Source organism: Crinia signifera, chromosome 12 (genome assembly GCF_055691185.1).
Source record: "Crinia signifera chromosome 12, ASM5569118v1, whole genome shotgun sequence".
Taxonomy (NCBI): Eukaryota; Metazoa; Chordata; class Amphibia; order Anura; family Myobatrachidae; genus Crinia; species Crinia signifera.
Window position 1 is genome coordinate 34,702,124 of NC_139228.1, and position 27,588 is coordinate 34,729,711.

Consider the following 27,588-nt stretch of genomic DNA (forward strand, 5'->3'; position numbering starts at 1 on the left):
CGACCTTAATAGGGTATCCCAGCCGCAAGAGGTCACTCTGCTTACCTAGTGATCTATATTTGGGGATGCTGAAAGAAAAGGACATATTGGTCCCCAGCCAGTAATGTGGACAGTGCAGAATTAGAGCAGGTCACAGGGACCTCTAGCAACGGTAGATGCTCCTGTATGTGAAGACAACACAGGGATAACCAGGCCTTCTACATCCACTTGATCAGCGAGAAAGAAGGAGCGGAATAAAACGGAACATATATTTGTACAGCAACGGCTATTATTTATTCAATGAACACCTTTCACTAGATTTAAATAATGAAAGTAAATGTTGTTACTACTACTACACCGAGGTATGGGGTAGATTTACAAATGTACATACGTGGCTCAATAAAACAACAACACAGCCCTAGAGGAAGGAAGTGTGGCACTGTCTTGCACAATAGACAAGACATATCCTGGCAGCAAGGCAGATCTGCAGCAACAGTCACCTCTGAATTACACACACGGCCCATGGAGATCTCTGCAAGGACTGCTCAGTCACTAAGGTCTTTGCAGCATGTCAACCATCTACACAGTGATATCGAAGAAATGTGATTAGTAGCAACAGCTAATAGGAGCAAGTCCTTCAAAGCAGTGGTGTTTTCAGAGACAGAGCTGAATATAAACGCAGGTTTATATATTTATTATGGTATACTCACTGGGAAGGTTTAGAAAAAAAGTTAACGCCATCTGGCCTTTTAATTGGCAGGTAATGTGGCACAATTCAGTCTGCTTTCTGCCATTAGACGTCCGCGAGAACATCAGCCGGTAATCTGAATTGGATGCATCTATGCAACCACAATGCTCCCAGTCTGTTCGCAGAAGCAGCCTTAAAAGGGGGTATTTCACATAGGCGGATTTTTCGGTGACAATTTTGGAACAAAAAAGAAAGAAAATGATATAAGGCACCTGCAAAAAATACCTTAAATAGCGGTGAAAACAGCAGCAATTGAATAACCCGGGGAATTGAATAACCCGGGGAAATTTGTTTATTGATTGAATACCCCCCCTTTACACCAAAACCAGCATTTACACTAGACCTAACCTTAGTGCAGGAGATCGGTTTGAGATCAGACAGCTCTTCCATATAGACAGATCAGAATAGGACACCACCTTTTGCACCCATGGCAACACCCATCCTACTGCAAGTTAGAAGAAAACTATGTACAATGCAATGGGCTGCAAGTACTTTAACGTGTGCATGCAGCTAACAACAAGTGGCCAAAAAAAGAGTCAAAAGAAAAAGAGGCCAGAGTTCTAAAAAAAAAATGGTTTCATTCTCCATCCGGACAACACACCAGCCCACAGAGCGCTCTCCAAAGTCATTTTTGGCTGAGAAACAGATTGCAGTGCTAGAAAACCCTCATACTCCCCCAGACCTAGCATCATGTGACTTTTTTTTTTTAACCTGAAGTCAAATCTGTACTCAAAGGAACCCGTTTTGCATCAGTTACCGAGCTGTTAATGAGCTAGAACACTGCTTTCACCAATGCAAAATAAGAATGAAGCTGTGTGTGGATGCAGAAGGAGAGTATATAGAAAATAATTATACTTAATATAATTAAAAGTATTTTACAGCATCAAATTTCTCCGGGCATGCCACTGATTGATAGGTGTGCACCAGTGGTGCCTCCTCCAGCTGTGCACGACTGGCACACCACCACTAGGGGCCCACCCCCCTTGTCGCTACCCCCAAGTTGTCACCTCCGACCAGTGACGACTCCCCCACCCAGGGGCTCAGTGCTGCCGTAGCCATTGCAGTGCGCAGGCCCCGCTCTGCAAAGTTCGGGGAGGCTCAGGAGTTCGGGTGCCTGAGTCCTCCCGAGCCTGCAACGGCAGGAGAAACCTGGGGAGAGAAGTCGGGACTGCACTGGCTGGCAGTGAGCAACGGGGAGGGGGGGGGGGGGGGCTGCCCCTAAGTGATGTTGTGGGTATTTCTGGGGCAGCACAAACCTGCCCTGGTAGGTTTGTCCACCCCCAGAAAAACCCACCACTCAAGGGGTTAATAGCCACACTTTGCAGGTTTCTGAAATGGGTACATGGGATGGTTCTGAATTTCATCCAGCAGCATGCAAATGGTCCATCTTAATGTCAACTTTAGAATATAAATAGAAAGGGTGTTTGTTTAAAACTGCCTCTCAGGGTTTTATACTATCCCTCGTATTTCAACAAGGATTTATTCTCCCAGTAACCGCTGAAAATAGTACCACAGGGGCATTGCACTAAAACATTTGTTGTCGCAGTTATTTTTTAATAAAATCTACACAAGGATAATGCAATCTAGGAGAGGAGTTTCTGGAGATTGTAAATGATAAAGTCATGCAACATCATAACCACTTCCCACAGTAATTTAATGATTAGAAACCCTGTTCGATTGGAGTCTATGCCTAATTTCCTTCAGACGAAGAAGCAGTGCCAAACATACAATACAACAGATGCAAATAAAGAGAAATGTGTGCTTCAATGAAGTGTAACAAGAAAACAAGCCTTCGCCCCTTCCTGACAGAGGGAAATATGTACTTCGTCGCCATTTCAGATTCAAAAAGTTTTTCTTTTAGGCCATTGCGTAAAAGTTTCTTTCCCAAACTCCGGCATTACAATCTGGGTTTTAAGAATATCCATAATAGTGTCCAAATGGTTAAATCAAATTGACTGGAGGTCACCTGTGCTCAAGCATGGATAGCCTTAAAACCTGGACTGTAATAACGAAGTTTGGGAAACTCTGAAATGAAGTACAATGGATGACAGCGAGCCTGCTGCATGTATGGGGCTTAGTGCTACTTAACCCTTTGAGTGCCAAGGGAATAGGTGTGGAAATTGCCAGTGTTGCTCACGGTGACTGTTCATTTTTTTTTTTGGGTGCAATATTTAACTAAACATTAATTATTTAATTAGGCGTTAAAGCGAATTTCTCAGATTCACAACTCTGAGGTGCAGTGCGTCTTGTTGGTTAAGCCAAGAATTCACTTGGAACCGGTGACATCACAAGATATTAGTGGCCAGTTATTTCCACAAAGGGCCTTATTCTGATCTGAGCTCAGTACAAATTTGTTTGTAAAATGGGCAAAACCATGTGCACTGCAGGTGGGGCAGATGCAACATGTGCAGAGAAAGTTACATTTGGGTGGGGTGTGCTGAAACGGAAATCTAAATTGCAGTGTAAAAATAAAGCAGCCAGTATTTACCCTGCACAGAAACAAAATAACTCACACAAATCTAACTCTCTCTGCACAGGTTACATCTGCCCCACCTGCAGTGCACATGGTTTTGCCCATTTACCAAACAAATTTGTACTGAGCTCAGATCAGAATTAAGCCCAAAGTCTCAGCGATGTCACGAATTAGTGCAACAACGAGTCCCAAATATTGGGTTAGCCAGCAAAAACACTGCTGCATTCTGGGTAGGATACAGTTAACTAGTTAGGATGATAAAAAAAAAAAATAATAATAGAAATTAGAGCAGATTTAAAAGTAAATTAAAGGCTCCTTTGTTAGGTAAGAAAGGGACTTGTTTATATTAAAGTGGTTTGCTTACATAAATGCTTTTATATAAAGCAGAGACTGAATAAGGAGCAGAGTATGCTAATAAACTGAGAAACAAAGACAATGGTGAGGACAGGACTGTAGATAATAAACACTGAAGTCACATGCCCACTTCTATATCTGAAATGTATTTAACCAGCATTTTCACCGTTTGTGCCAGGCAAGTAAAACGCTGTCTTCATAGCTACTGGCAAGCTTCAGGTTATGGTATCTTTCAGATTGCTGGCTGTTTCCTTTCTGTGCATTCCCAAGTTCAGAGCTGGGTCCACACTTTTGCGCTGGGCATTTGCTGCAACATCGGAACGAATGCCGTCAGGCCAGATTGTGTGTACACACTGTAACGACATTAGTGTAGGAATGGCTGGTCATGTTTCTGCCCCAAATTTGCTACCAATAGCACTGGTTTAACATTGAACATTTTGAACCATTGGACCACCAATCCATGGGACCCAGAGAGTGGCACTGCGCACTGTGTGGGAACCACTGCTGTAAATAAAAAAATGGAGTGTTCCGAAAGGTTTGGCCAGCTACAAATGCAAAGGAATGCCAGAGGCCAATCTTAAAAAGAAATGGACAGGCTGAAGCTGTAATCGGCTTACAAGTGGATAATGATCAATTGATCCGTAACAGCAAACTATGGTGTAGATCAGGGGTGGGGAACCTTTTTTTGTGCCAAGGTCCGTTTGTATGGGGAAAAAAATCCTTCGGGGGCCATACGTAAAAATTTCTCTTACAAATTGTCCTGCTGCAGTCGTCCCACGCTCCAGCGGCTGCCACTGAACATGACCGACAGTCTCCGGCTGCTGTTGATTAAGAGTAATCTCATGAGAACTACCGGCCTCTTGCGAGAATTCCCCTGTACTTGACTCCCGGCAAAGCCACCGGGCAGGTTGGTGGACCACACAGACTGGCTACAGGGGCTGCACACGGCCCCCGGGCCTGAGGTCCCCCACCCCTGATGTAGATGTATGAAGCAGTGATAAGGGAGGAGAAGTGATAAAGTGCCTGGTACTTTATGACCGGCCAATCATCTCCTAATTGTCCCTTTTTAAACCCAGCCTGTAACTTAACAGTCAGAAGCGGATTGGCCAGTCATATAGTACCAGGCACTTTATCACTTCTCCACCCTTATCACTGCTTCATACATCTACCCCTGAATGTGGAAAGCACATCATACAAACCCTTAAAAAATATGTATACTAAAAGCAATTTGGATATTATTTAGAATTAAACTTCTTGCAAACCTTTCTAGAAGCAGCCGAGAGAAAACTCGGAGCCAACAGTAAAAGATAGGCGTGTAGCAGTTCTACTACTGCACTAGCTTTCTTAAATCAGATCAAGCTTTAATTATTGCCAGTGAAGCTAGACCAGAATAGGAACAGACTTTGGAGTTTTTCAAAGACAAATGAATATATTAATACAACTGCAGGAAGGAACTCTGATCAGGAAGAAAGACTGAGAACAGAACCTTCCTAAAGCTGGAGACGCTATGGAAGCACAAGCAGAATGCAGAGTGTAGATGCAAAGACCAAAACCAGACCTGTGAGCGTATGCCAAGTGACAACTATGGGCCGTTGTGTGCGAGTCGGTATATAGTCACATATAGTGTTCATTCTAGCACCAGCTATCTTTAAAAACCCATGCAGTTCCTCTTCCCTGCCTGGGATGTCAATGTCTGCTGTGGTGTTTCTAGCACAAGTCTGGTTTGCATATCAGTGCTGATATACAGACCACACTGTGCTAGAAGCACTAGAGCAGACAGCGACACCCCAGGCAGGGAAGAGGAACTGCATGGGTTTTCAAAGACAGCGGGTGCTAGAATGAACACTAACATATACTACAAGCCATGGTTTTAACCATTTGTTTTGCTTCCAAATAAGACAAATACAATCTTGTGCAAGAAAGAATACAGAAAAGTTGTAACCCACAAGCAGGCAAAATATATGTACCAGCTACGAAGAAGGCACTCATCAACAAGCAGTTCGCTAGTGCTGGCAACAGTCACCTTTATCATCATGTGTTTGCACCTACCCCCTTAAATGACTGTATACAGATGTGTTCTTACATACCCATCCTTTTTGCTCCGCGAGAAGCATTGTGGGATTCCCATGCTGCAAACGCTCGTGACAATTATTTTTCTATTTTTGGCCTCAAGCATTTTAGTTCAGTTTGGTTCAGTTTGGTATAAAGTCGCAAACGCATAATCATGCAAGGTTAGGGGCACTCATATAGGACTTGTTTAATTTTTCCCTAACCTGGCTACTTTCTCCTGCTTTTATTTTTTTTCATCCATTTTGTGTCTTCCCGCCTAATTCCCATTTATGAAGCTGCCACCCAGCAATGAAGACAGAAGCTCGCCAGATCGCAAAGTCTTCAGCAACTGTGTACACATACTGATGCAATAACGCAGGACACAGACTCCTCAATCGGGTCTATGGTCACACAGACTGTCAGCGATGCCATGTTTCTCTGCGTACATGACCCCAGCTAAACACCCGAAAAATGCCCATAGCAGGGTCGCGTGTTTGTGCAAAAAGTGATTTTAGGTATGCAAGCTCTTACTCTGGTCTTAATTAGTACCAACCCCAATAAAGCCAAATCCACTAGATTGGTAGTGTATTAGTGCATGGCCAGGCACCCAAGACGCAGGTATTTATTTTATTACACGTTGTTTACACGCAGACATATTCCGCAGCACTTTACAGAGAATATTTGAACATCACATCAGTCCTTGCCCCAGTGGATCTTACACTCTATATTCCCTACCTATTTGCACACACCTAGAGAAATTCTAGGGTTAATTTTGTTGGGAGCCAATTAGCCTATCAGTATATTTTTGGATTGTGGGAGGAAACCGGAGTACCCGGAGGAAACCCACCCAAGCATGGGGAGAATATACAAACTCCACACTGGGTGTGAATCGAACCCTTGACCTCAGCGCTGGCGGAGGCAGTAATGCTAACCATTACACCGTCTGCACCCTTCAGAAAGAGCAATCTACCAAATACATTATTGGTAATCACTAACAACTCACAACAACCCTGCAAAACCATCTACCATAAAAAGAATGGCCAATACATATAAATCCATGTCAGCCATCTGAGTAGATTTGGTTTCAAGACCCATGTGCACATCTCAAGTAAAAAGCATTTTCATTGGAAGCATGAGAAACAGAAGGGGTGCTATGTTACAGTGAGCAACGTAAAGGGCAGTCATTTCATCAAAATTAGTGCATCTTTCGACAGTAGCCAATCAGATGGCCAACATTAGCCACGGCTGTGGTAAAAATGTCAACAGGCACCATGGTAACATCATCAGAATGTCAACATATTCACAATGTCGTCATTAGAATTGCCAATCTTTGATTACCGCCGGTTAGGCATCACAGAGAGGATTAGGATTAGGCTGCGCAGTTTATAGATACTGGGTAGAATACTCAAACGTCACTGCCAGAACGGACCCGCATGTAACTGCCAGGAGCCGGAAGAAGCCACTGGAGCCAGTAGTAGTTGAGCGACGACGGAACATCCATGTAGATTTGAATGCATATCTATCTAACATACCACTACCATTGTGATGAGCCTTCCTCACACGAGACAATCCCAGTATGTACACAAGAGGTACAGGAGAACTCGGTGAACCCGATAAACCAGATAACAGAACAAAGATAAATCATGTAGACTGATTCTCTCACATTTAATAGGTGTAATAACATTATTACACATCAATTAAAGCGTTAATTGTTACATATAATGCAAAAGCAATATATAAACACCTGCATGTAATATCAGAATAATGCAGTATTTTTAATGTCACTGCTTATAAATCAGTTATAGTTCTAATGTCATCACTGTATAGGAACATTATTGAATTCCAGTACTGTCACCTAGGATTTCTGTAACCTGTATTAAAGGAGTATGATTTGTTCTAGGCAATGCTGACTGCGACGTGTTCCTTGCAGCCATGTGCTCTGCTCCTGGTTATTCCTCTGTTTGTAAGCGTCACAGACAAGTCATGCGGTTCTAGTTATACCGTGTTAAGTGAACACAGCCAAGAGCATCCTCCCCGAGTGTATCCATTGGTCCTCAGAGACTGCATTTACAGATCACTACTGTGACCAAATTCTCTACTCCCCCAAACACAGCGACAGGTGATTGATGAGCAGCAACCACCATTGCTGCATGACACTTAAGGTGGCCATACATCTACAGATCGATTGTCAGATTGGGCTGGTTGGAACAAACCCTGGTAATGGATGAGAGCAAATGTTGATCATTTGCTTTGAATTGCTGGAAAACTGCCCAAAACTTGTCATTCAGATATTACCAGGTTTTAGTTCTAACCTGCCCAATCTGACAATCTATCTGTAGATGTATGGCCAGCTTTAGAAGCTACATGATGACTATTTGGACCGTTTGCGGAAATCACCTGTGATTTACATGGGTGGAAACCCCAGAATGTCAGTGATAGAGGTCATGGGGCCTTCCATAAAAAGGTTCTCCAAACGTTCAGGGGTTGTGGCTCAGAGTCAACAGTAATTACGTCAACACCAAAAGGTCTTAATGGCAAAAAGGTCGACACGGAAATGGTATCTGTATTCAGATATCCCCTGCCTGCTATCACAGAAAGTCACAGCAAGTGAACAGCTAGAGAACCAGCTAGAAGAAGTTAGTTTGTTGCATGGGCCACGTCATTTAAAAAGCTAAAAAAAAAAACTGTCACATTTCATTCAAGCCTTTCTAATGACAAGTAGTAGAGCTTTTACACAGTACAAGCTCAGGATAGACACACAAGCGCAGTGGGCTACAAGACACGTAGGAGAGAGCCCGCTGTGTAGTAACATGATACAGCTATGCACTTCTATAAATGAAATGTGGTACAGGCTGCAGCGCAAGAGACACCTATGTGCTTGTTAATTATTTCCACTCGGCTCGTAATACATCCTGATAAAACAAACGTGCACACAAACAGAATGTTTAACGACATTGGAAATATGTCACATAAACATATTACCTGCAGCTTTTCATAGGAATGAATGAACGCAACCCGGGAGAGGTCTACTTTCATGTTCAATAACACTGCGCAGAGCGCTGATGTGAATTTCCCCCTGCAGTTAGAGAACTGAAGAGAGAGGTGTGTAGGTGTAAAGAACTGATCCTTGGTAACCACTAACAATCTAAACTTGTCGGAGACCTCAGCAAACAAGACTTGGTCTTAAAGGCAGAGTTGCGTACAACAGAAAATCAATCTACACCGTTTGTAAAGAGACATGTCATGGTAGACCCTTCGGAAGGAAGATATTATTCTGTAAGCTGCCCAGGTCAATAGGTAGCACTAAAGGGCATCCGGCATAGAACAAGCTAAACTATATACCTATGTGATGTGCTATTGGGAGGTCTGGCTGCAGTCATTACAGCAAAGTATCTCAACCATGGTGCTATGATAGGGAACCACCTTTGCAATAAGTTTGCAAAATGTCAGCCCTCCTGGATATTCCACGGTCAACTATAAGTAATAGTATTGGAAAGTGGAAGTGTTTAGGAACATCAACAACCCTGCCAGGAAGCTGATTCCATAGCCGGAGAGTTCCGAAATTCTACTGGAATTATTTTATACATAAATAACTGTGTGGCAGTAAGTTAATGGAGTGGGTTTCCGGATTCAGTATTGAATCCCGGCGGTCGGGATCCCGGCGTTCAGAATCCCGACGCCGGAATCCCGACAGCCGAAATGCCGACAAGGGGGGGACGTGGATCGCCCCCCCTTGCGGGCTCGCTGCGCTCGCCACGCAGCGGGCCCGGTGCGCTCGCCACGCAGCGGGCCCGGTGCCTCGCTACGCTCGGCACACTAATTTATTCTCCCTCCAGGGGTGTCGTGGACACCCACGGAAGGAGAATGTGTCGGCATTTCGGCGGTCGGGATTCCGGCGTCGGGATTCTGAACGCCAGGATCCCGACCACCGGGATTGTAACTGCATCCCGGTTTTCCATGGCCAAGCCGCTGCCTGCAAATTGGTTGCCATTGAAACATTCCATCTTCAATAGAACTCTCATCTTAGTAAATAAACCCCCAAGTGTCTGCTGGAGTGGTGTAAAGCAGTGTTTCTCAACCTCAGCCCTCAAGAACCCCCAACAGTTCATGTTTTCTAGGTCACCCAGCAGGTGCACAGGTGCATTCATTACTCATTGACATATTTTGGAAGATCCACAGGCAGAGCTAATTATTTCACTTGCAATTCTGTGTGGAGACATGCAAAACATGCAGTGTGGGGTACTTGAGGACCGAGGTTAAGAACCACTGCTGTAAAGCACACAAACACTGGACTGTAGAGCAGTGGAAAGGTGTTCTGTGGAGCAACGAATCACACTTCTCTTGGGCTTGTGTTGGTTTGGAAGATCTTTACCTGCCTGACTGCATTATGGCATCTGTGGAGTTTGGTGAAGGGGGGATAATGGTAATAGGCTGTTTTTCAGGATTTGGGCTAGGCTCCTTTCTCCAGTGAAGGGCAAATTTTAATGCTTCAGCATACCAAGACATTTTAAACAATGCTATGCTTCCAACTTTGTGACAACAGTTTGCACTTTTCTATTTCAACATTACTGTGACCCAGTGCACAAAGTAAGGACTATAACAAATGATATGAGGAGGTTAGGGTGGAAGGACTGGCCTTCACAGAGTCCTTACCTGAACCCCACCGAGAACCTTTGGGATGAACTGGAACAGAGACTAGGAGCCAGGCCTTCTCATCCAACATCTGTGCCTGATCTCATAAATGCTCTACAGAATGAATGGGCACAAATTCACACAAACCCTCCACAACCTTGTGGAAATCCTTCCAAGAAGAGTGGAAGCTGTGATACAGATGGAGCCAGCATGGTCTTTGCAGGGGATGGTGGCAGAATCGCCAGCCGCCATCCCCGCCAGCTGCTCTGCGAAAGGGGACGCGCGCGCGCACGAGATGCGCGAGCGCCCCCTTCCGACGGCGCTTCCCCCAGGTCCCCACCGCCTCCCCTAACGCTGTCCGTCTCCCTGAAGCGGAGACGGACAGAGTTCCCGTCTACCCGCCGCCCGGAAACTGAGATGCGCGTGAGACGCACGCGCGTCTCAGTCAGATGGAGCGCCGGGCTGCTTGCGGATTGCCAGGGGAGACAGTCTGGCGATTCGCCAGCAAGAGGGAGCCTGGCTCCATCTTTATCTGCAATAGGGGGATCAACTCCGTATTATACTATATGTATTTAAATACATTGTCATTACAGTCCCTGTTGGTGCAACAGTCAGGTGTCCAACTACTTTTTTTCCATTTAGTGTGTATTAACGTAAAAAAAAAAAACAACAACTTGGCAATGCTTCATTCAAAGCAGAACAAACTATGCACAAACAATAGAAATAGCAGATTGATCCTCAGAGGCTTCTATCAAGCAGATATGGATGTGCCACATTCATGTTTTGGAAATAAAAAGGTATTCATGCGCACCTCAAAAATGATCAAAACCTGCACTCAATGTTTTCACATAGATTCCATAGTCCACTTACACTCTATGAATATTTCCGTGACACAACTATTATACAATGCCTCAATAATGTGGAGGACAGGTCTTTCCACTTAACTAAAGTTTGTACTTTGTGCTCCACAGTTTCATGGCCCTCAAAACTGGGCTGACCAGAAATGCAACGAGAGTTCTTGCACGCTTCACACAATGTTGTGTTTTGTGACACTGCACAACCCGCACTGTATAACAATAACTGTTTATAGTTATTGTTAAGCAATTTTTTTTTTCTCAAACAGGTTCTACTCCTTTTGAAACCAAACCTTGGTTTATGTACAGTAGCTTATTATAATGAAAGGATATTCTGTAATACTAGGTCAAGTAGGACAATTCTCCGGGACAGATGTAGTGTTGTGTGTGTGCTGGTTCCACAGTAAGGCAGTCTACTTTACACTTGTAAATTTGGTATTTATTTAATGCATTATGTGTCACTTTTTAAAGCAACTGTTCTTGGACAGATGAAGACATAGGCCCGTATTCAATGCGGCCGGTGAGGGGGTTAATGGCGGGTATAGCAGAAAACAAGCAATCATTGTTTAACCCACTCGTCGGCCGGTCACTGTATTCAACGTTCTGGGGGAATCCTCCCTTTCACAGGACGGCGAGGATTCTCCCCCACACAGCGAGGCTCGTTGTTTCAGCGGCCGCATACACCGATTCCCCCTCGCTCCACAAACGGAGCGAGGGGGAATCAGCGTATACAGGAGGTCAGTTGATTACTGACCGGGCGAGCTGTCAGAGCGAGCAGGCAGCCCTGCTCACTGTCACAGCTCGTCCCCGGCATTGAATATACCCCAAAGTAGAGGAATATATACCAGACATAGGGAAGGAGGTACACAAAAATACATAATTTCTCTCCCACAGTCATGATATTATAGTGTCTTACTGGTGAAGATCTTCCGCTCAACATACACAATACAAGGTCCGCCACCAGATTTATTTTTTAAAAATCACAAAAAATACATTTGTGTACACTTCTGACAGAGCTGGAATTGAATTTAACGGAAGGTAACTGTGCAGACACGCTTGGCTGTAACATGGAAGGGAGTTGACTTCCTGAAGACTTGCTGATCTGTGTGATCTCACTGCCGAAGGGAGACCTTTTCCTTGACAGGATAACTGGGACGGTGGCCCGTGGAATTGTAAGATGCAGATTGCAAGAAATTCTGGGGACAATCCCTTCACAAATACGATTTAGCCACAAGATTTCACACAGCAATGTTTCATTCTTTTTTGTTGGGGGAAAAAAAATGATGCTCTATATCTTGCAACTAAAGGCCTTATTCAGAGTAGTATGCCAATGCTTTCGCAGCTGCCATCCCATAGGCAGATACTGTGCGAAAATTTGCTAATGCTGCCTCTGCCTAGAGAAGTATTGAAACATTCATCAAATACGCATGAGTGGCCACAGACCATTCCTTACTGGATTCCTTAAGTAACCCTAGGGTCACAGAGAATGGCCAGAGGAAATGAGACCATGACAGCATGTTTTCAGAGTAAGGGTTCATGGTTGTAGAGTGCAGCACACGTGCTTATCTGCCAGCACTTGCCGCTACTTCCCCTCAACAGTCACCGAGGGGTAGATGTATGAAGCAGCGATGAGGGAGGAGAAGTGATAAAGTGCCTGATACTTTATAACCAGCCAATCATCTCCTGACTGGTAAGTTACAGGCTGGGTTTAAAAAGGGACAGTTAGGAGATGATTGGTCGGTCATAAAATACCAGGCACTTTATCACTTCTCCTCCCTTATCACTGCTTCATACCAAACACCTTGCAATTAAATCCTCACTCAAGTGGCATAGCTAAGGAGCATTAGCGCAAGCACAGTGTGAATGTGAAGACTAACTCCGGAATATGGGCATTGCGTATCTCTCGGAATCAGGTACTAAATTAAAATCTCTGTAATGGTCAGGGCTTGCAAACTACAAGATGACGCTGGTTCGTAAGCTGCACCAATAGGTATATCATGTGTGGTGCACACAGCTGGTTTAATGTATAACTGCCTGAATTTAAATGCTGTCATTAAGTGAAAGTTATTTTGCGTCAATGCATACAAGGCCTGATTCAGGTTTAAGTAAAGCAAAAAAAAAACTGGGTATAAAGACATGCTGCATTGCAATGGGGCAGAGAGTTAGATTTGAATCTAAATTGCAATGTCAAAATAAAGTGGTCTATGATTTTTGGGACACATACAAATGCGGACAGTATTTCTCCTGCACAGAAGAAGAAAAAAACGTATTTACTCCCCCTTGCATGGCAACGTGGTTTGTTCCAGACACACAGTTTTTATTTTTTTGCTTACAAACATGAAATCCAGATCTCCCAATATTTTCTTGATATGATATAATATAATGAAACACAACTGCCAACATTCCCAACTCCAGTCTGTTGCTTCGCGCTCGTCTCCGTGATAGCGCACTGTTTACATGCAGACTTCCCCTCATTGCCAAATACCATAGGCATAGTCAGATCCCGCAAGATCAGAACACTTCCATCCTGAAATGCCCATGACCTGGCTACATCAAAGTTGCGCTATACCTACCACATGAAAACCGAGGATGACAACTGATAACAAAAGTGTTGCTTAGGCCACAAACACCTTTCAAAAAAAGATCACTGTAATATTAACCACAAGTTAAACCACAGAGGAAAATCCGAGAGTCAGCAGGGTGGGTATACAGACAGAGGTTTGCTCACGAGTAAGACAAAACGATAATACAAGTATTTGGAGGGGGGCTGGAGTGGTAAGGAAAATAAACAGCAGTCACTGAACATTAAACGAAGTTTAAATACCCAGTTTATATATTTTAGGCAAATAGATACTTAAAATATAACGGACAATAAACAAGCAAAAGAAGTCCTACTCGTGATTATGAATGTAATGTCTGTTATTTAAGTCTATTTGAGTTATAATAGGACCCCAGGCAAAATAAGTAATATCACAGAATTTAGATTTATAAGAGATCCTGCAGCCTAATGTGAACTAGGGGATAAGCGAGTGAAGCAGTGTATACACTACCCAATAGTGTGTGCGCTTCCCCGCTTAACCCTCCAATCCGATGGGCAGGGCGCAGGGGTTTGGAGGGTGTCAAGCACGCACGCTAGAAAAGAGGGTATGGTGGGCGTGGGACATGGATATCAACAATGGAGGTGGGGAAGCGCCACGGGCTTCACTACTGGGGCATGCCATGGGTGCCCCATGCCAAGACATTGGCTTATCAGCTGGATAATTGGATAGTGTGTACTTAGTAAAAACCATGTCACAATGTAAGGGGAACAAATACATTTATGGGGTTTTATTCACGCAGGGTAAATACTACCTGCTTCTGTATGTAGCCACACATTATGGGCAGCTTGGCTTTATCTTTACTGTGCAATTTAGATATGAGTATGAACTCTTGGTCACTAAATCCTAGTGGGAGAAAGGACCTTTCACACCCAGTGGGAGGAGCAGGGCCTATCTGCGCCATCACTATCCACGCCACCACCTATTGCCTTTAGTAACCAGGTGGCTAATGAAGCCCAATAAAGCACCCTGCATCTTTTAAAACCAGTGCAGTTCCTCTCGGGTGTTGCTCTCTGCTGCGGTGCTTCACGTATAGGTCTGGTCTGCATATCAGTGCTTGAATACAGAATACACTGTGCTAGATTCACCAGAGCAGAGAACGACACCCCAGTCAGGGAAGAGGAACTGCAGAGGTTTTGAAAGATTCAGGGTGTTAGAACGAATAATATTATAATTTTAGATTGTGGGAGAAAACTTGAAAAACACATGCAACTGTGGAGAGAATATACAAAACTCCACACCATCGGGACAATGGCGGGAATCGAATCCATGACTTCAGTGCTTACATAGCTTCATTAAGCATCACCCGACATGAGCCAACAAGCGGGATTTCATTCCCTAAAATCCACTATGTCATGGAGGGAGAATATAATAGTGTGCCGAGCCATGCGAGAAGCTCCGCACCTATACCATGTCCATGTCGACTGTGTTGACATTCGGGACCAAAAAAAACACAAAAAACGGGAAAAACCCATGTCAAGCTTTTGACTGTTGACCTTCCCAATGTCTACCTAATGCTTGTGTTGACCTAATGACCCTACTCCTATTCATATATAAGTTTCAGCGATTGTATTATCACACATACAGGCATGTTAGCAGAGGTACGGGGGATAGTTGAGTATTCATCTGTAAATCCGGGTACACCTAGCAATGCGATGTATCACCATACTCCCTACACCACAGAGACAGCCATGGAATCATCTAAATGGATGTGCAGCACATCCAATGAGACGATGCAACCACACAATTCAGTAACTAGGGGGGATTACAGGGTACACATCATAAGATACTTGTTATGGATCACATCATCACCTAATATATCGTATAGTGTGTACCCAGCTCAAAGATGTGTCCATTGCCAACTTTGCTGGAATGTGAAGCGTTATGCGGCAAATCGGGTGTAAGCGAATGCTCACACCTGCGTTCTACTCGTATTGCGCTGTACACGCACGGGTGCAAGCATGTGCAGCCTGGCGTGCCATAGCATTCCCGCAGTGTGTGCACTTCCATGTATGCACTGCAGCATCTATTTAATAGGACACATCTGTAAGCCAGCTCCCATGTTACTTACTAGGCACATTTGTAACTTCTAATACCGATTCAAATGGAAGTGAAAGTTTTGGTGTAACAGTTCCACGGCCCTGTTTCCACCTGGATATCTCAGCATATTTCCCATTTGCCCCACACCTGCAGCGCATGCTTTACCAAAGTCAGCAAAGGCTATCTCGGAACCAAGCCCGGAGTGAGTCAGGTCATTACATTACATTCTTGGATTATTTTGCTAGGTGGTTATGTTTCTTCGCTACATAATCTGTAATTGATGTGTATGATGCGGCTTCCTGTAAGCTGGTTAAGATAAAGTCACCGGAATAATTTTGAAAACCAAATTAACATATTGGAAACAGATATTAGGGGAATTTACACATCTGATACATGCATTAACAATCTCATTAAACACATGATAATTATGTAAATAGTAATAGGAAGCGCCCATAGCTGTATTGTTATCAAGTGTAGTAGAGACTTCTTATGAATCCCCAGAACAAGAATGATGTGATGTACTATCATCAGGGTTGTAGCCAGATTTTTTAGGCATGATGGTGACTGGGTCAAGGGATGCGACTATACATATAATCATAAATAGCCATATGACCAACTAATAACACACCCGTGTCACCTAGGTAATCTGAGCAATCAAAGGTTTGACTACATGCACATTTTACCATGTAATGTAAAGGAACATGTTGAGTCATTCGCACTTTTCTGTGCTGTCCGGGCATAGGCTAACTGCATGACATTCTGAATTTTCACACATTGCCTCGTGACCAATTAACGTAATTTACAAATAGGTGCGCTCGTTTCTTCTTGTGGTAAATAAGATAGGAAATAGTAGACTACCCTTACAATTATAACTAAACATAAAAACGAACTCTTATTACAACTAAATGATAAGCATGTTAAAATATAAACAAGATTAACAAGAGAGCAAGATATACTAAGATAGGTGATCGGAAGCAAGATGTACGAAGCCTTAAAAAGTGATCAAATGGAGAGGGATAAACCACCAACCAATCAGCTCCTGTCTGACATTTTTCAAACACAGCCTGTGACATGGCAGTTAGGAGTTGATAGATCTTGGTTTATTACCCTCCATTTTATCACTTTAAAGGTGAGTACACACGGGTGCAATTTCATGTAAAATCGCTGGGAATATGGTTGCTGAGCAACCATATTACCAGTGATTTGGAGCGCAGCTGGCGATAAATCACCAGCTGCACGCTGCCGTGTGCACTGCCTAATGGTAGCTGGAGCATGCTCCTGCGATCAGCGGCTTTCCCCGGCGATCGCTGTGCCGGGAGGTCAGCGCCGGGGAGATCAGCGTTGATCTCCCCAGCCCCGTGCCGCTGCTCCCTCCCTCCTCCCATCAAAGTGACAGCAGCAGCGTCTGCTGCTGCTGCGCTCCCCCTCCGCCCAGTAGCAGTGTCTCCTTTTCATCGCTGATGAAAAGGAGACACTGAGCAATATGATTGCTGGGGATATATTGCTAGCAATATATCCCCAGCAATCATATTACCCCGTGTGTACACAGCATAAGCTTCATACATCTGGTCCAAAGAGAGATAAATGTCCAACCAAGTGCATCCTAACTGCCATGTTACAGGCTGTGTTTGAAAAGAGTCAGTAAGGAGCTGATTGGCTGGATGTTTCTCTCTCTATCACCCTTGCATTTATCTCATGTAAAGGCTCAATACTGTACAACTGCCCCATTGATTCTAGGTAGCCAGAGATACGCTCAACCCCATAGGTGGGATTCAGACACACAGCAGTGTTGCATCTCCTGAACAAATGTCCTATTCTCACAGTGGTCTACCCACTCACGCACACCCACATTTGGGTAGGTTGACCAGTGGCAAATATGATGAATATTGTGCGCTCAAGGACAGCTGGTCTTACACACCTACCTGATGACAGAGCAATCGCTCTCATCTTTATAGGCATACACACAAACACATATGGGGAATACAGGTAATGTATTCAAAGAAAAATGCAACATTAAGGGGCTCATTTAATGTTCACCAAGGCTTACACCAGGGGTGGGGAACCTTTAGGGGGCCAAGGGCCGTTTTCATTGGTTGAAAATGGCTCAGGGGCCTTTGAAAAAAAAAAAAAAAAAAAAGTCGCCTGGCTGTGTGGTCCGGCGGCTGTGCAGGGAGTCTGATACAGGGGAAATCTTGCGAGAGGTCGGTAACTCTCACAAAATTTCCCCTGTACTTGACCTTCCCTTCACAGCTGCCAGGAGGGTGGGTGGGCCACAAAGACCGCCTGCTGGGGCAGTATACGGCCCGCGGGCCGGAGGTTCCCCACCGCTGGCTTACACTCTATATATAAAATTGGATATTGCTGATATTTGGGCAATAAAATTTTTTAGCCCAGATGCAGTTAATCCAAAAAAAAAAAAAAAGGAAAAAACACAGAGGAACACGCAATCCGATTGGAGCCCATCCCAGCAATGTGTAAATTAAGAGATTGTGTTACTTTACGCTGCGGATCTAGTATGCATGCAGTGTTATTACACAGCAATGTTCCGGTGGCTGTTACTGGGGAGGACCCAGACAATCCCTCGCACAGTTAATTGCGTGATGTGTGGGCCCATAGAGTAACGGCCATTGCCATTGCTACTGCAATGGGAAATGATGTTTAACAGTGGATATCTCTTCTATCTGCTGCAAATCTCCTGTAATACTTTCAGGGAATCCTGATTTTGAGGTGGAGAGGGGGATTACCCACAAAAAGTTTATGATAAATATGCCCCAAAAATAGTACTAACATGTGAGTGACTATGTAAATATGAAGAAAAAGGATACACCTATAGATCCCCCTTATACATTTTCTGCTGAACACTGTCGAAGTGTTGGGAGGTCATAGGATACCTCACAGGAAGTGGATAACGGAGGAGCAGCCAGCCTACAGTAAGTAGTCACAAGCTGTAGGGACTGGACACATTGGGGAGTAGGGCTCTAAAAGAAGGCATATGAGGGCTTTAGGAAAGGAGGAAGTGGACGCAACCCCCCCTCCCCCAGTAATCTGACTGGTGCCTCATATTTTGAGGGGCTCTTGCACCCTCTCTCAGTGCAGGCCTGAGTAAATAACTGCATACAAAGCTTTGGGGGATCTGCCTTACTGAGGAGAACATTCCTAAAGTTCTCAGTAAGTGACAGTGACATAAGTACCAATAGCAAGTCTGTGTTATTCTACTCTACTTGTGCCAATGATCAGAGCTTTGTCAGCAGCAGGCTTTCCATATACAAACCTGCAGCCCAAACATGGGATTACATGCATAGTACATTGTAATCATTTTTTTTTAAAGCGGCAGTATAGATAAATATGAACCATTTGCGGCCTACTGCCAAATATAACTTTCACACTGTTAACTGTAAGTACCAGACATGGGAGAAGAGGTATGATGCAGTGAGGAGGGAGGAGAAGTGAGCCAGAGGAGAAGTGGCCCATGGTAACCAATCAGCACTGACGTAACATCTATAATTTGCAGAATATAAAATTATACAGAGCAGCTGATTAGTTGCCATGGGCCATTACTCCTCTGGCTCACTTCTCCTCCATGATCACGGCATCATACATCTGCCCGATGAATATGTCACAACTGAATGTCAAGTATTATACTTAACCAGACAGAACTAACATTATTAAACATATTGTTGTCTAGAAACTAGACCTGCAGCAGCCGATAACAAGCAGAGCCTTTAGTAAATCAGTCTCTTTCAAAGCACAGAAAATCCTAACACAATGAACAGTGCTCAGAGAAATATGCAGTCATGCTACCAACAAAATCAGCATATGGCCAGAGGGGGTGTGGTATGCTGGCCCGACGGTCCGGATTCGGGTGGTCAGTAGATAGACAGTAGAATACCAACCGCCGGTACTCTGTCAGGGGGAAGCGCAAAGAAGACCCTTGCAGGCTCGTTGGCTTGCCACAAGCTCAATTCTCCCTCTATGGGGGTCATGGACCCCCACGATGGAGCCCTTCTCAGTCAGGATCCCAACTGTCGGGATTCCAATGTCGGTATACTGACTGCCAGGACCCCGATGGTCAGGTGATCATCCGTCACACGGCCAGAGTCTCTCTTAAATGAATCCTGTTGAAAAGTATGAAAGGCCTGTTGTCACCCGGTACGCTGCCATGTATATTTATGATATGCAACATTTACCATCTAATACCACTTTTATACATACAATCCCACATTCAACTCTGCATGGACCAGTGACACAGAGAATGGGCTGCTTGTTTATCACTCTCCACTTCATCGCTTTTTGAAGCTTGATACATCTGGCCTCGAGCCACTTTATGCAGTAGAAAAGAGTTACTGTACATTCCAATAGTTTGGTCTGTATTAAGTAAAAATACTTAGACGTAGGACGATCATAAAAGGACACTTCATTGTAAAATGGATATATGTATGTATCAAAAATATAACCAAACAATAACTGAGCAGATGTTATATTCATCACAACTTCACTAGTCATTATCAATGGGGTCAATCCTATTAGGTGCGGAGGATTCGCACTTGCGCAAATTAAAGCAGACTGAATTTGCTTAAGCAAAATGGCCCAGCAAAGGGTGCCAGATCGGCTTAATTCGGGTGCCATTGCCAGCGTTTAAATGGCACCTGAACGTCACTTCGCACTAACAGGATTGACCCCAAAGTATCTGAACAGTGCTGGAGAGGTCTGCGACCTTGTTATATACATAATATGCTCACTTACCTTTAAGCAGAGGCAGAGGTGTTAACTCGATTGGCTTGCCCTGAGACCTGAACTGAGAGGAGCTTTGTGACCTCTTCTGCCTGGCTTTTCGGACGGACTTCCGTGAAAATCCGTCTACTTTATCCACTGATGGAGGAGTGGTTGGTGCTGAGGACATATCCCTACTGATGAAAAGAATGATAAATAGAGATTAGTGTCAGAGCAATGGACAAGTCACAATCACAGAAAAGGAACAGGACTGGGTCTGGATTTTCACCATTTACTTGACATCAATTATTGAACTAAAACTGCAATTACACCTCGGACAGTCCACTGGAAGGTAACTCACCAGCCACAGACAAATTGTCTGTACAGGTGACATGGACATTACTCTTATGCTGCGTTCTCATTGCCGCCCCTGCAAAATCTTGGGTTTTTGTTCCCGTGTTTTTGGCGGGGCACAGAGCATCTCAGCTCTACAGACCCCATTCATACTGCACCTTAGACCCGGGAAATTCCTGTGTCTGCCCCGTTCACACTGCTTCCCCTGGTATGCCTGCCATCAAGTGTGTGGCATCTAAGAGCAGCTTTGATTGGATGTTTAAAAAGCAGCTTTGAGCAATGCAATGAACTTGCTTTTTTGCATTTTGTGAGAAAAACCCGGGTCTAGCCTGTTCACACTGCCATACACCCGTGTATTACCCAGGAAAAACCCTGCAAAAAACCCGTGTATAATTCCCAGGGCATAACACCCGGGAATTTCACAAAGACCCTTCCACACTCAGACAGGACACAGGAAATTACTGCTTGCCCTGGCAAATACCCGGGTTTTTGCGGCAGTGAGAACGGGGTATTAGAACAAATAAAGCAAAAAAGGGATCTACATATTAAAAAAATAGGATTTTGGGTACCTACCGGTAAATCCTTTTCTCGTAGTCCATATGGGATACTGGGCTTCACTACTATGGGGATTGAGACCTCCGCAGGAGAGACAGGCACATAAAAGAACTTTCAGTGTGGGTGCACTGGCTCCTCCCCTCAATCTCCCTCCACTAGTCAGTTAATGCAAAAACTGTGCCGAAGGAGAGCATGTGAGGAGTATGTGATAATGTATTGTGGTGAGATTCATCCAGCACACCCAAACGAACAAAAAACATATAAAATAGGTGAATCCTAACAACTTAAGAGGACACCTGTAACTAGAACAAATCTATAGTCATACTATAGAAAACAAGGCAATAAGCCTAACAATAAAGTAGGTCTGACAGCAGAAAAAGCCGCACTGAGGCGGGCTCCCAGTATCCCATATGGACTACGAGAAAAGGATTTACCGGTAGGTACCCAAAATCCTATTTTCTCTACCGTCCAATGGGATACTGGGCTTCACTACTATGGGGAGGTCCCAAAGCTACCAGAACGGGTGGGAACGTGCGGATTCTGCTGTAGAACCGCATTCCCGAACTGGGAATCCTCCCTGGCCAGGGTGTCAAACTTGTAGAACTTCACAAACGTGTGTTGCCCTGACCAAGTTGCGGCCCTGCATAGCTGCATTGCCGACACCCCTCGAGCAGCCGCCCAAGAGGTACCTACAGACCTGGTTGAATGAGCCTTTACTGAAAAAGGAAGCGACAAACCAGCTGATGCATAAGCCTGCTGGATAGTACATCTTATCCACCTGGCAATGGTACGCGTTGAAGCAGGTAAACCCTTCTTCTGCGCATCATAAAGCACAAACAGGCTGTCGGTCTTACGGATCCTAGCTGTGCGCTTGACATACCCCTTAAGGGTGAGAACCACATCCAAGGTATCTGGTATATCTGGGTGTGTCGCGCTAGAAGGGACCACAATAGGTTGGTTTAGGTGGAACCCTGACACCACCTTTGGAAGGAATTGTGGTCTAGTCCTGAGTTCCGCCCTATCGTTGTGGAACACAAGGTAAGGGCTTCGACAAGATAAAGCCCCGAGCTCGGACACCCTCCTGGCCGAAGCTAGAGCCAGTAGAACAACAGTCTTCCAAGTGAGGTGTCGCAGCTCAGACTCCTCCAGTGGGACAAACCGGGCTGATTTTAAGAAAGTAAGAACTACTTCCAAATCCCATGGTGCAGTGGGAGGCACAAAGGGGGGCTGAATCCTCAGCACCCCCTGTAAGAAGGTTTGGACTTCCGGCAAGGCCGCAATCTTTTTCTGAAAAAACACAGATAGTGCGGAGATTTGGACCTTTAAGGAACCCAATCTGAGTCCCTTATCCAGGCCAGCCTGAAGGAAACGTAGCAGACTGTTTAATCGAAAACTGGCCGGAGGCAAGTCATTCTTCTCACACCAGGCAATATACCTGCGCCATATTACATGATAATGAGACGCCGTCACCGGCTTCCTGGCTTTTATCATTGTAGTGACGACAGAGGGATGTAGACCCTTGTGGACTAAGATCTGCCGCTCAACCTCCAGGCCGTTAAACGTAGCCGCTGTAAGTCCTGGAAGACGAACGGGCCCTGGAGGAGCAGGTCTTCTCTTAGGGGCAGACGCCACGGGTCTTCCACTAGCATGGCCTGAATGTCCCCGTACCAGGCCCTTCTTGGCCAGTCTGGTGCCACCAGTATGGCCTCCGTCCCCTGATGCCGGAGCCGCTTTAGCACCCGAGCCAACAATGGGAGAGGTGGGAAGAGGTACACCAATTGGAAATCCCAGGTCCAGGTGAGAGCGTCCACCGCTATCGCCCCTGGGTCTCTGGTCCGTGCACAGTACATTGCTACCTTGTGGTTCAATCGTGAAGCCATCAGGTCGATCTGAGGGAGCCCCCACAGATCCACTATGGCATTGAACACTTGAGTGTGAAGGCCCCACTCTCCCGGGTGAAGATCGTGACGACTCAGGAAGTCCGCCTCCCAATTGTCGACCCCCGGGATAAAAATGGCAGACAGGGCCTGGACATTCTGTTCCGCCCAGGACAGAATTTTTGACGCTTCTCTCATGCAAGGCATGCTCTTGGTACCACCCTGCCGATTTATATAGGCCACAGTGGTGGCATTGTCCGACTGGACCTGGATCGCTTTTCCCTGTAACAATGGAGCTGCCTGTAACAGGGCATAGTAGACCGCCCTCAACTCCAGCTTGTTGATATGAAGGCCTGACTCCAGTGGAGACCATCGACCCTGTAGGCGGACTCCCTGTGTCACAGCTCCCCAGCCCCTCAGGCTGGCGTCCGTGGTTACCAGAATCCAGTCCTGGATCTGGAACCGTCTGCCTGCCAACAAATTGGATGAATCTAGCCACCACTGTAGCGAGATCCTGGTTCTTGTTGCCAGGCCAATCCTTCTGCGCATCTGCAGGGGGGAGCCGGACCATTTTGTCAGAATGTCCAGTTGAAAAGTCCTGGAATGGAAGCGGCCAAATTGTATTGCTTCGAATGAAGCCACCATCTTGCCTAGAAGCCGGAGGCAAAGATGGATCTGTACCAGAGGTGACTGTAGGACCTCCCTGACCAGCTGTTGTATTGCAGTGACTTTTTCCATCGGCAGAAAGACTTTTTGTTCCGACGTATCCAGGATCATGCCCAAGAAAACCATCCTCTGGGTTGGAACCAGCGATGATTTGGGCATGTTCAGGATCCACCCGTGGTCTCTTAGAACCTGTATGGACAGATTGAGAGCACTGCTTAAAGCCTCCGCCGACCCTGCTTTTATTAGCAGGTCGTCCAGGTATGGCACTACATTCACCCTCCGGAGCCTGAGTAGGGACATCATTTCCGCCATTACCTTTGTGAAAACCCGCGGGGCTGTCGACAGGCCGAAAGGTAACGCCCGGAATTGGTAATGGTCGTTCCCCAAGGCAAACCTGAGATAGATTTGGTGTGGGGGCCAGATAGGGATGTGTAGATAGGCGTCTTTGACGTCTATAGAGGCCAGGAACTCCCCTCTTTCTAGGCTGGCGATCACAGAGCGCAAGGACTCCATCCTGAACTTGAACACGCGCAGGAAGGGGTTCAGTGACTTTAGGTTCAGGATGGGTCTTACTGAGCCGTCTGGCTTCGGTACCAGGAATAAGTTGGAATAATAGCCCTGGCCCTGCTCCGTGTCTGGCACCGGTACAATTACCTGAGACTGAAGCAGCCTGGTAATGGCCCCCTGAAGGAGCACCTGATCTTCCTGGGATGCTGGAAGTGCCGACCTGAAGTATCTTTTGGGAGGGGGCTTGTCGAATTCCAGCTTGTAACCTAGTGAAATGAGACCCCTGGCCCAGGGATCCAGACCCGAGGCGTCCCACACATGGCTGAAATGCAACAATCGCGCTCCCACCGCGAGAGAGTCTCGTGGCGGGAAAACCCCGTCATGCTGCAGGCTTAGAGGAAGTCGCGGCATTTGGACGGTCCTGGGTGTTGGAGGTGTTAGGCTTCCTAAACTTGCCTCTCGTGCCCCTGCTGGCATTGGAGGCGCCCCTAGCCTTGGGGCGAAACCTGTTCCCACGAAAGGACTGCTGGGAAGCACCTGTGAAGGTACGCTTTGCAACCGTGGGGGCTGATGGAAGGAAGGTAGATTTTCCTGCCGTGGCTTTGGAAATCCAACCGTCTAATTCACTGCCGAACAGCCATTCTCCTGTAAAGGGAATACCCTCCACACTCTTCTTTGAGTCTACATCTGCAGACCACTGACGCAGCCACAAGGCCCGTCTGGCTGAAACCGCCATGGCTGAATTGCGCGCGTTTATTGCGCCCAATTCTTTTTGTGCCTCGCACAGGATTTTTGCGGTATCCTGAATGTGACGCAGGCTGTCCCCTATCTGGGCCACAGTCATGTCACCCAACAACCCTTCCTGAATCTGGGTTGACCAGGTATGAATTGCCTTGGCCATCCAGCAGCTGGCTAAAACTGGACGCTGGGATGCCCCACTGGCCGTATATATGGACTTGAGGGTAGCTTCCAGCCTTCTGTCCGCCCCGTCCTTAAGGGTGGATACCCCTGGGACTGGTAACAACACCTTTTTAGAGAGGCGGGAAACAGAGGAGTCCACTACCGGTGGCTCCTCCCATTTCTTTCTGCCCACAGGTTCAAAGGGATATGCATTTGTGAACCTTTTTGAAAGAGTAAACCTCTTATCAGGGTTTTGCCATGCAGCCCTGAAAGCAGTTTCTAACTCTGCCTGCTCAGGGAAGTACACTGGCTGTTTCTTCTGAGTCATGAAGAAAGGATCTCCTTCTGTGGATGCCTCTACTGGGAGATCTAAAACATCCCTAATGGCCCTGATAAGGGGCTCGGGACCATGCACTGCCGCCTCAGGAGCTGGTTCCTGCAGACCCTGCTCCTCACCCTCCTCCAATATGTCCTCATCGTCCTCATCTGTGTCAGGATCCATAGCAGTAGCCTGCCTCTTTTGAGGCTGTGCGGGAGGAGGAGGTACATTTTGGGTATGAAGAATATCCACCCTGGCAGCTAACATGGACAATTCCCTCTGAACCCTCTGCGTTTGCTGAGTGTTAGTGGAAAGCTGTGAAGCCACAGAATCCAACAAGGTTTTTATGTTGGAGGCCCACGCAGGCTCCTGCTCGTTTGCCTGCGACTGCCCCGCAAGCTGTGGGGGAACCCCACTGATCTGGGTGTCAGCACTACTGGGCTGTGGTGACATACAAGCCTCACAAGTAACCTGGGACTGTGACTTGGGCACAAACTTGGTGCTACACACCATGCAAGTGAACTTTTTCACCATGATGAGATAATACTACAATGTCTGTAGTAACAAACACAACCCCCACGCAGTCACACACGTGCACACACTGCTTGAGTGAAAACAGACTATGTGCTTGCTTTACCGTGTCTGTAACTAATCAGTGGGGAAAAAAAACAGAGCAATTGGGGAGCCAAGTGCACCCTTAACCTGAACTCACAGATCTGGGTGAGCTGGTAACGCTAAACACAGTGATATAACAACACAGTGTCTGAGTAAGCTAGATAGCGCAGCAGCGCTAGATCGCTATAAAAAACCTGCTGTCTCTGCCGTGCTGCAAGTACCCGGATCCACCACGCCAGTGAGGAGCCCTGTAATGGAGTCTGGCAGCGTGTGAAGAAGCAGGAAGTGACAGCGCGCGCCCAGCAGAGCTTGGTCCCGCTCTGAGTGAAGCCCCGCCCCCTTACACGGAGCTGGCGCTTACATGTATTTATACTGACATTATCAAAGGTGTAAAATATATATCATACATTATACCCTGAGGGGTGTCCCTGGTGGTCCAGCGGCAGCACCCCTATGCCAGTTTTCAGACGCGGTGTTCACGCGGTCCCTGCTGGAGAGCCGCCATTACTAGCCGTCGTCTAGCCGCACCAGCAATGGCTGCGGGGACCCCTTGTGGGACCCCCAGCCTGTACTCACCACCGATGTCTTCAGACCTGTCAGGGGTGTGCGGCGGCTAGGGGACTTGCTCGCTACAGCGCAATGCTGTGCGGTGACAAGTCCCACGCAGGACTGGATTGTCCTGTAGCAGGGTCAGCTCTGCACCTGAAGAGGCCGGGGACTGACCCTTCCCCTGACACCCACGAAGCAGGACAGCTGTGTGGTCACTACAGCGCCCCAAAATAACAAACTTGAAAATAAATGTAGAAAAAACTCTGGAGCATCCAGAAGCACTGCCTCTCCTGAGGCACATTTTTCAAAACTGACTAGTGGAGGGAGATTGAGGGGAGGAGCCAGTGCACCCACACTGAAAGTTCTTTTATGTGCCTGTCTCTCCTGCGGAGGTCTCAATCCCCATAGTAGTGAAGCCCAGTATCCCATTGGACGGTAGAGAAAACAAAGTTATTTACATACAAACCTTGAGAAAATAATAAACCCAATACAGATATGTCCTCATACATGTAGCCATGCTCTGCGAGATGGGAATATTTTAAGCACAAGCAGCTTCTGCTGATTAAGGTTAATTGTGTTTGGGCACATATAAATTTTAGTGTGAATGTGTGCGTCTGACTAGATCTTGATATGTAGCCAAGATCTAGTCAGGCGATGGTGACGCGCGTTACTGTGCTTACCGTCGCACAGGGACATAAACTCGGGTCGATCCATGACAGATCGCTTAAAAATAGGGGCAAAAAAAGCCCCATGTGTATGCCTGCTTAAAGCAATGTTAAAGTCCATACTTCTCACATTGGTGCATGGCGC

General features: G+C 46.0%; 1 protein-coding gene across 2 annotated transcripts in view; it reads right to left on the minus strand.

The window, feature by feature from the left end:
• PPP2R5E (protein phosphatase 2 regulatory subunit B'epsilon) overlaps positions 1 to 27,588 on the minus strand; it is an 89,124-nt gene that overhangs the window by 49,697 nt on the left and 11,839 nt on the right. For both annotated transcript variants that reach the window (XM_083166891.1, XM_083166890.1), the window contains exon 2: positions 20,470 to 20,633. In XM_083166891.1, the coding sequence (XP_083023017.1) occupies positions 20,470 to 20,626 (157 nt within the window). In that variant the 5' untranslated portion in view covers positions 20,627 to 20,633. The remainder of the gene's footprint in view (positions 1 to 20,469; positions 20,634 to 27,588) is intronic.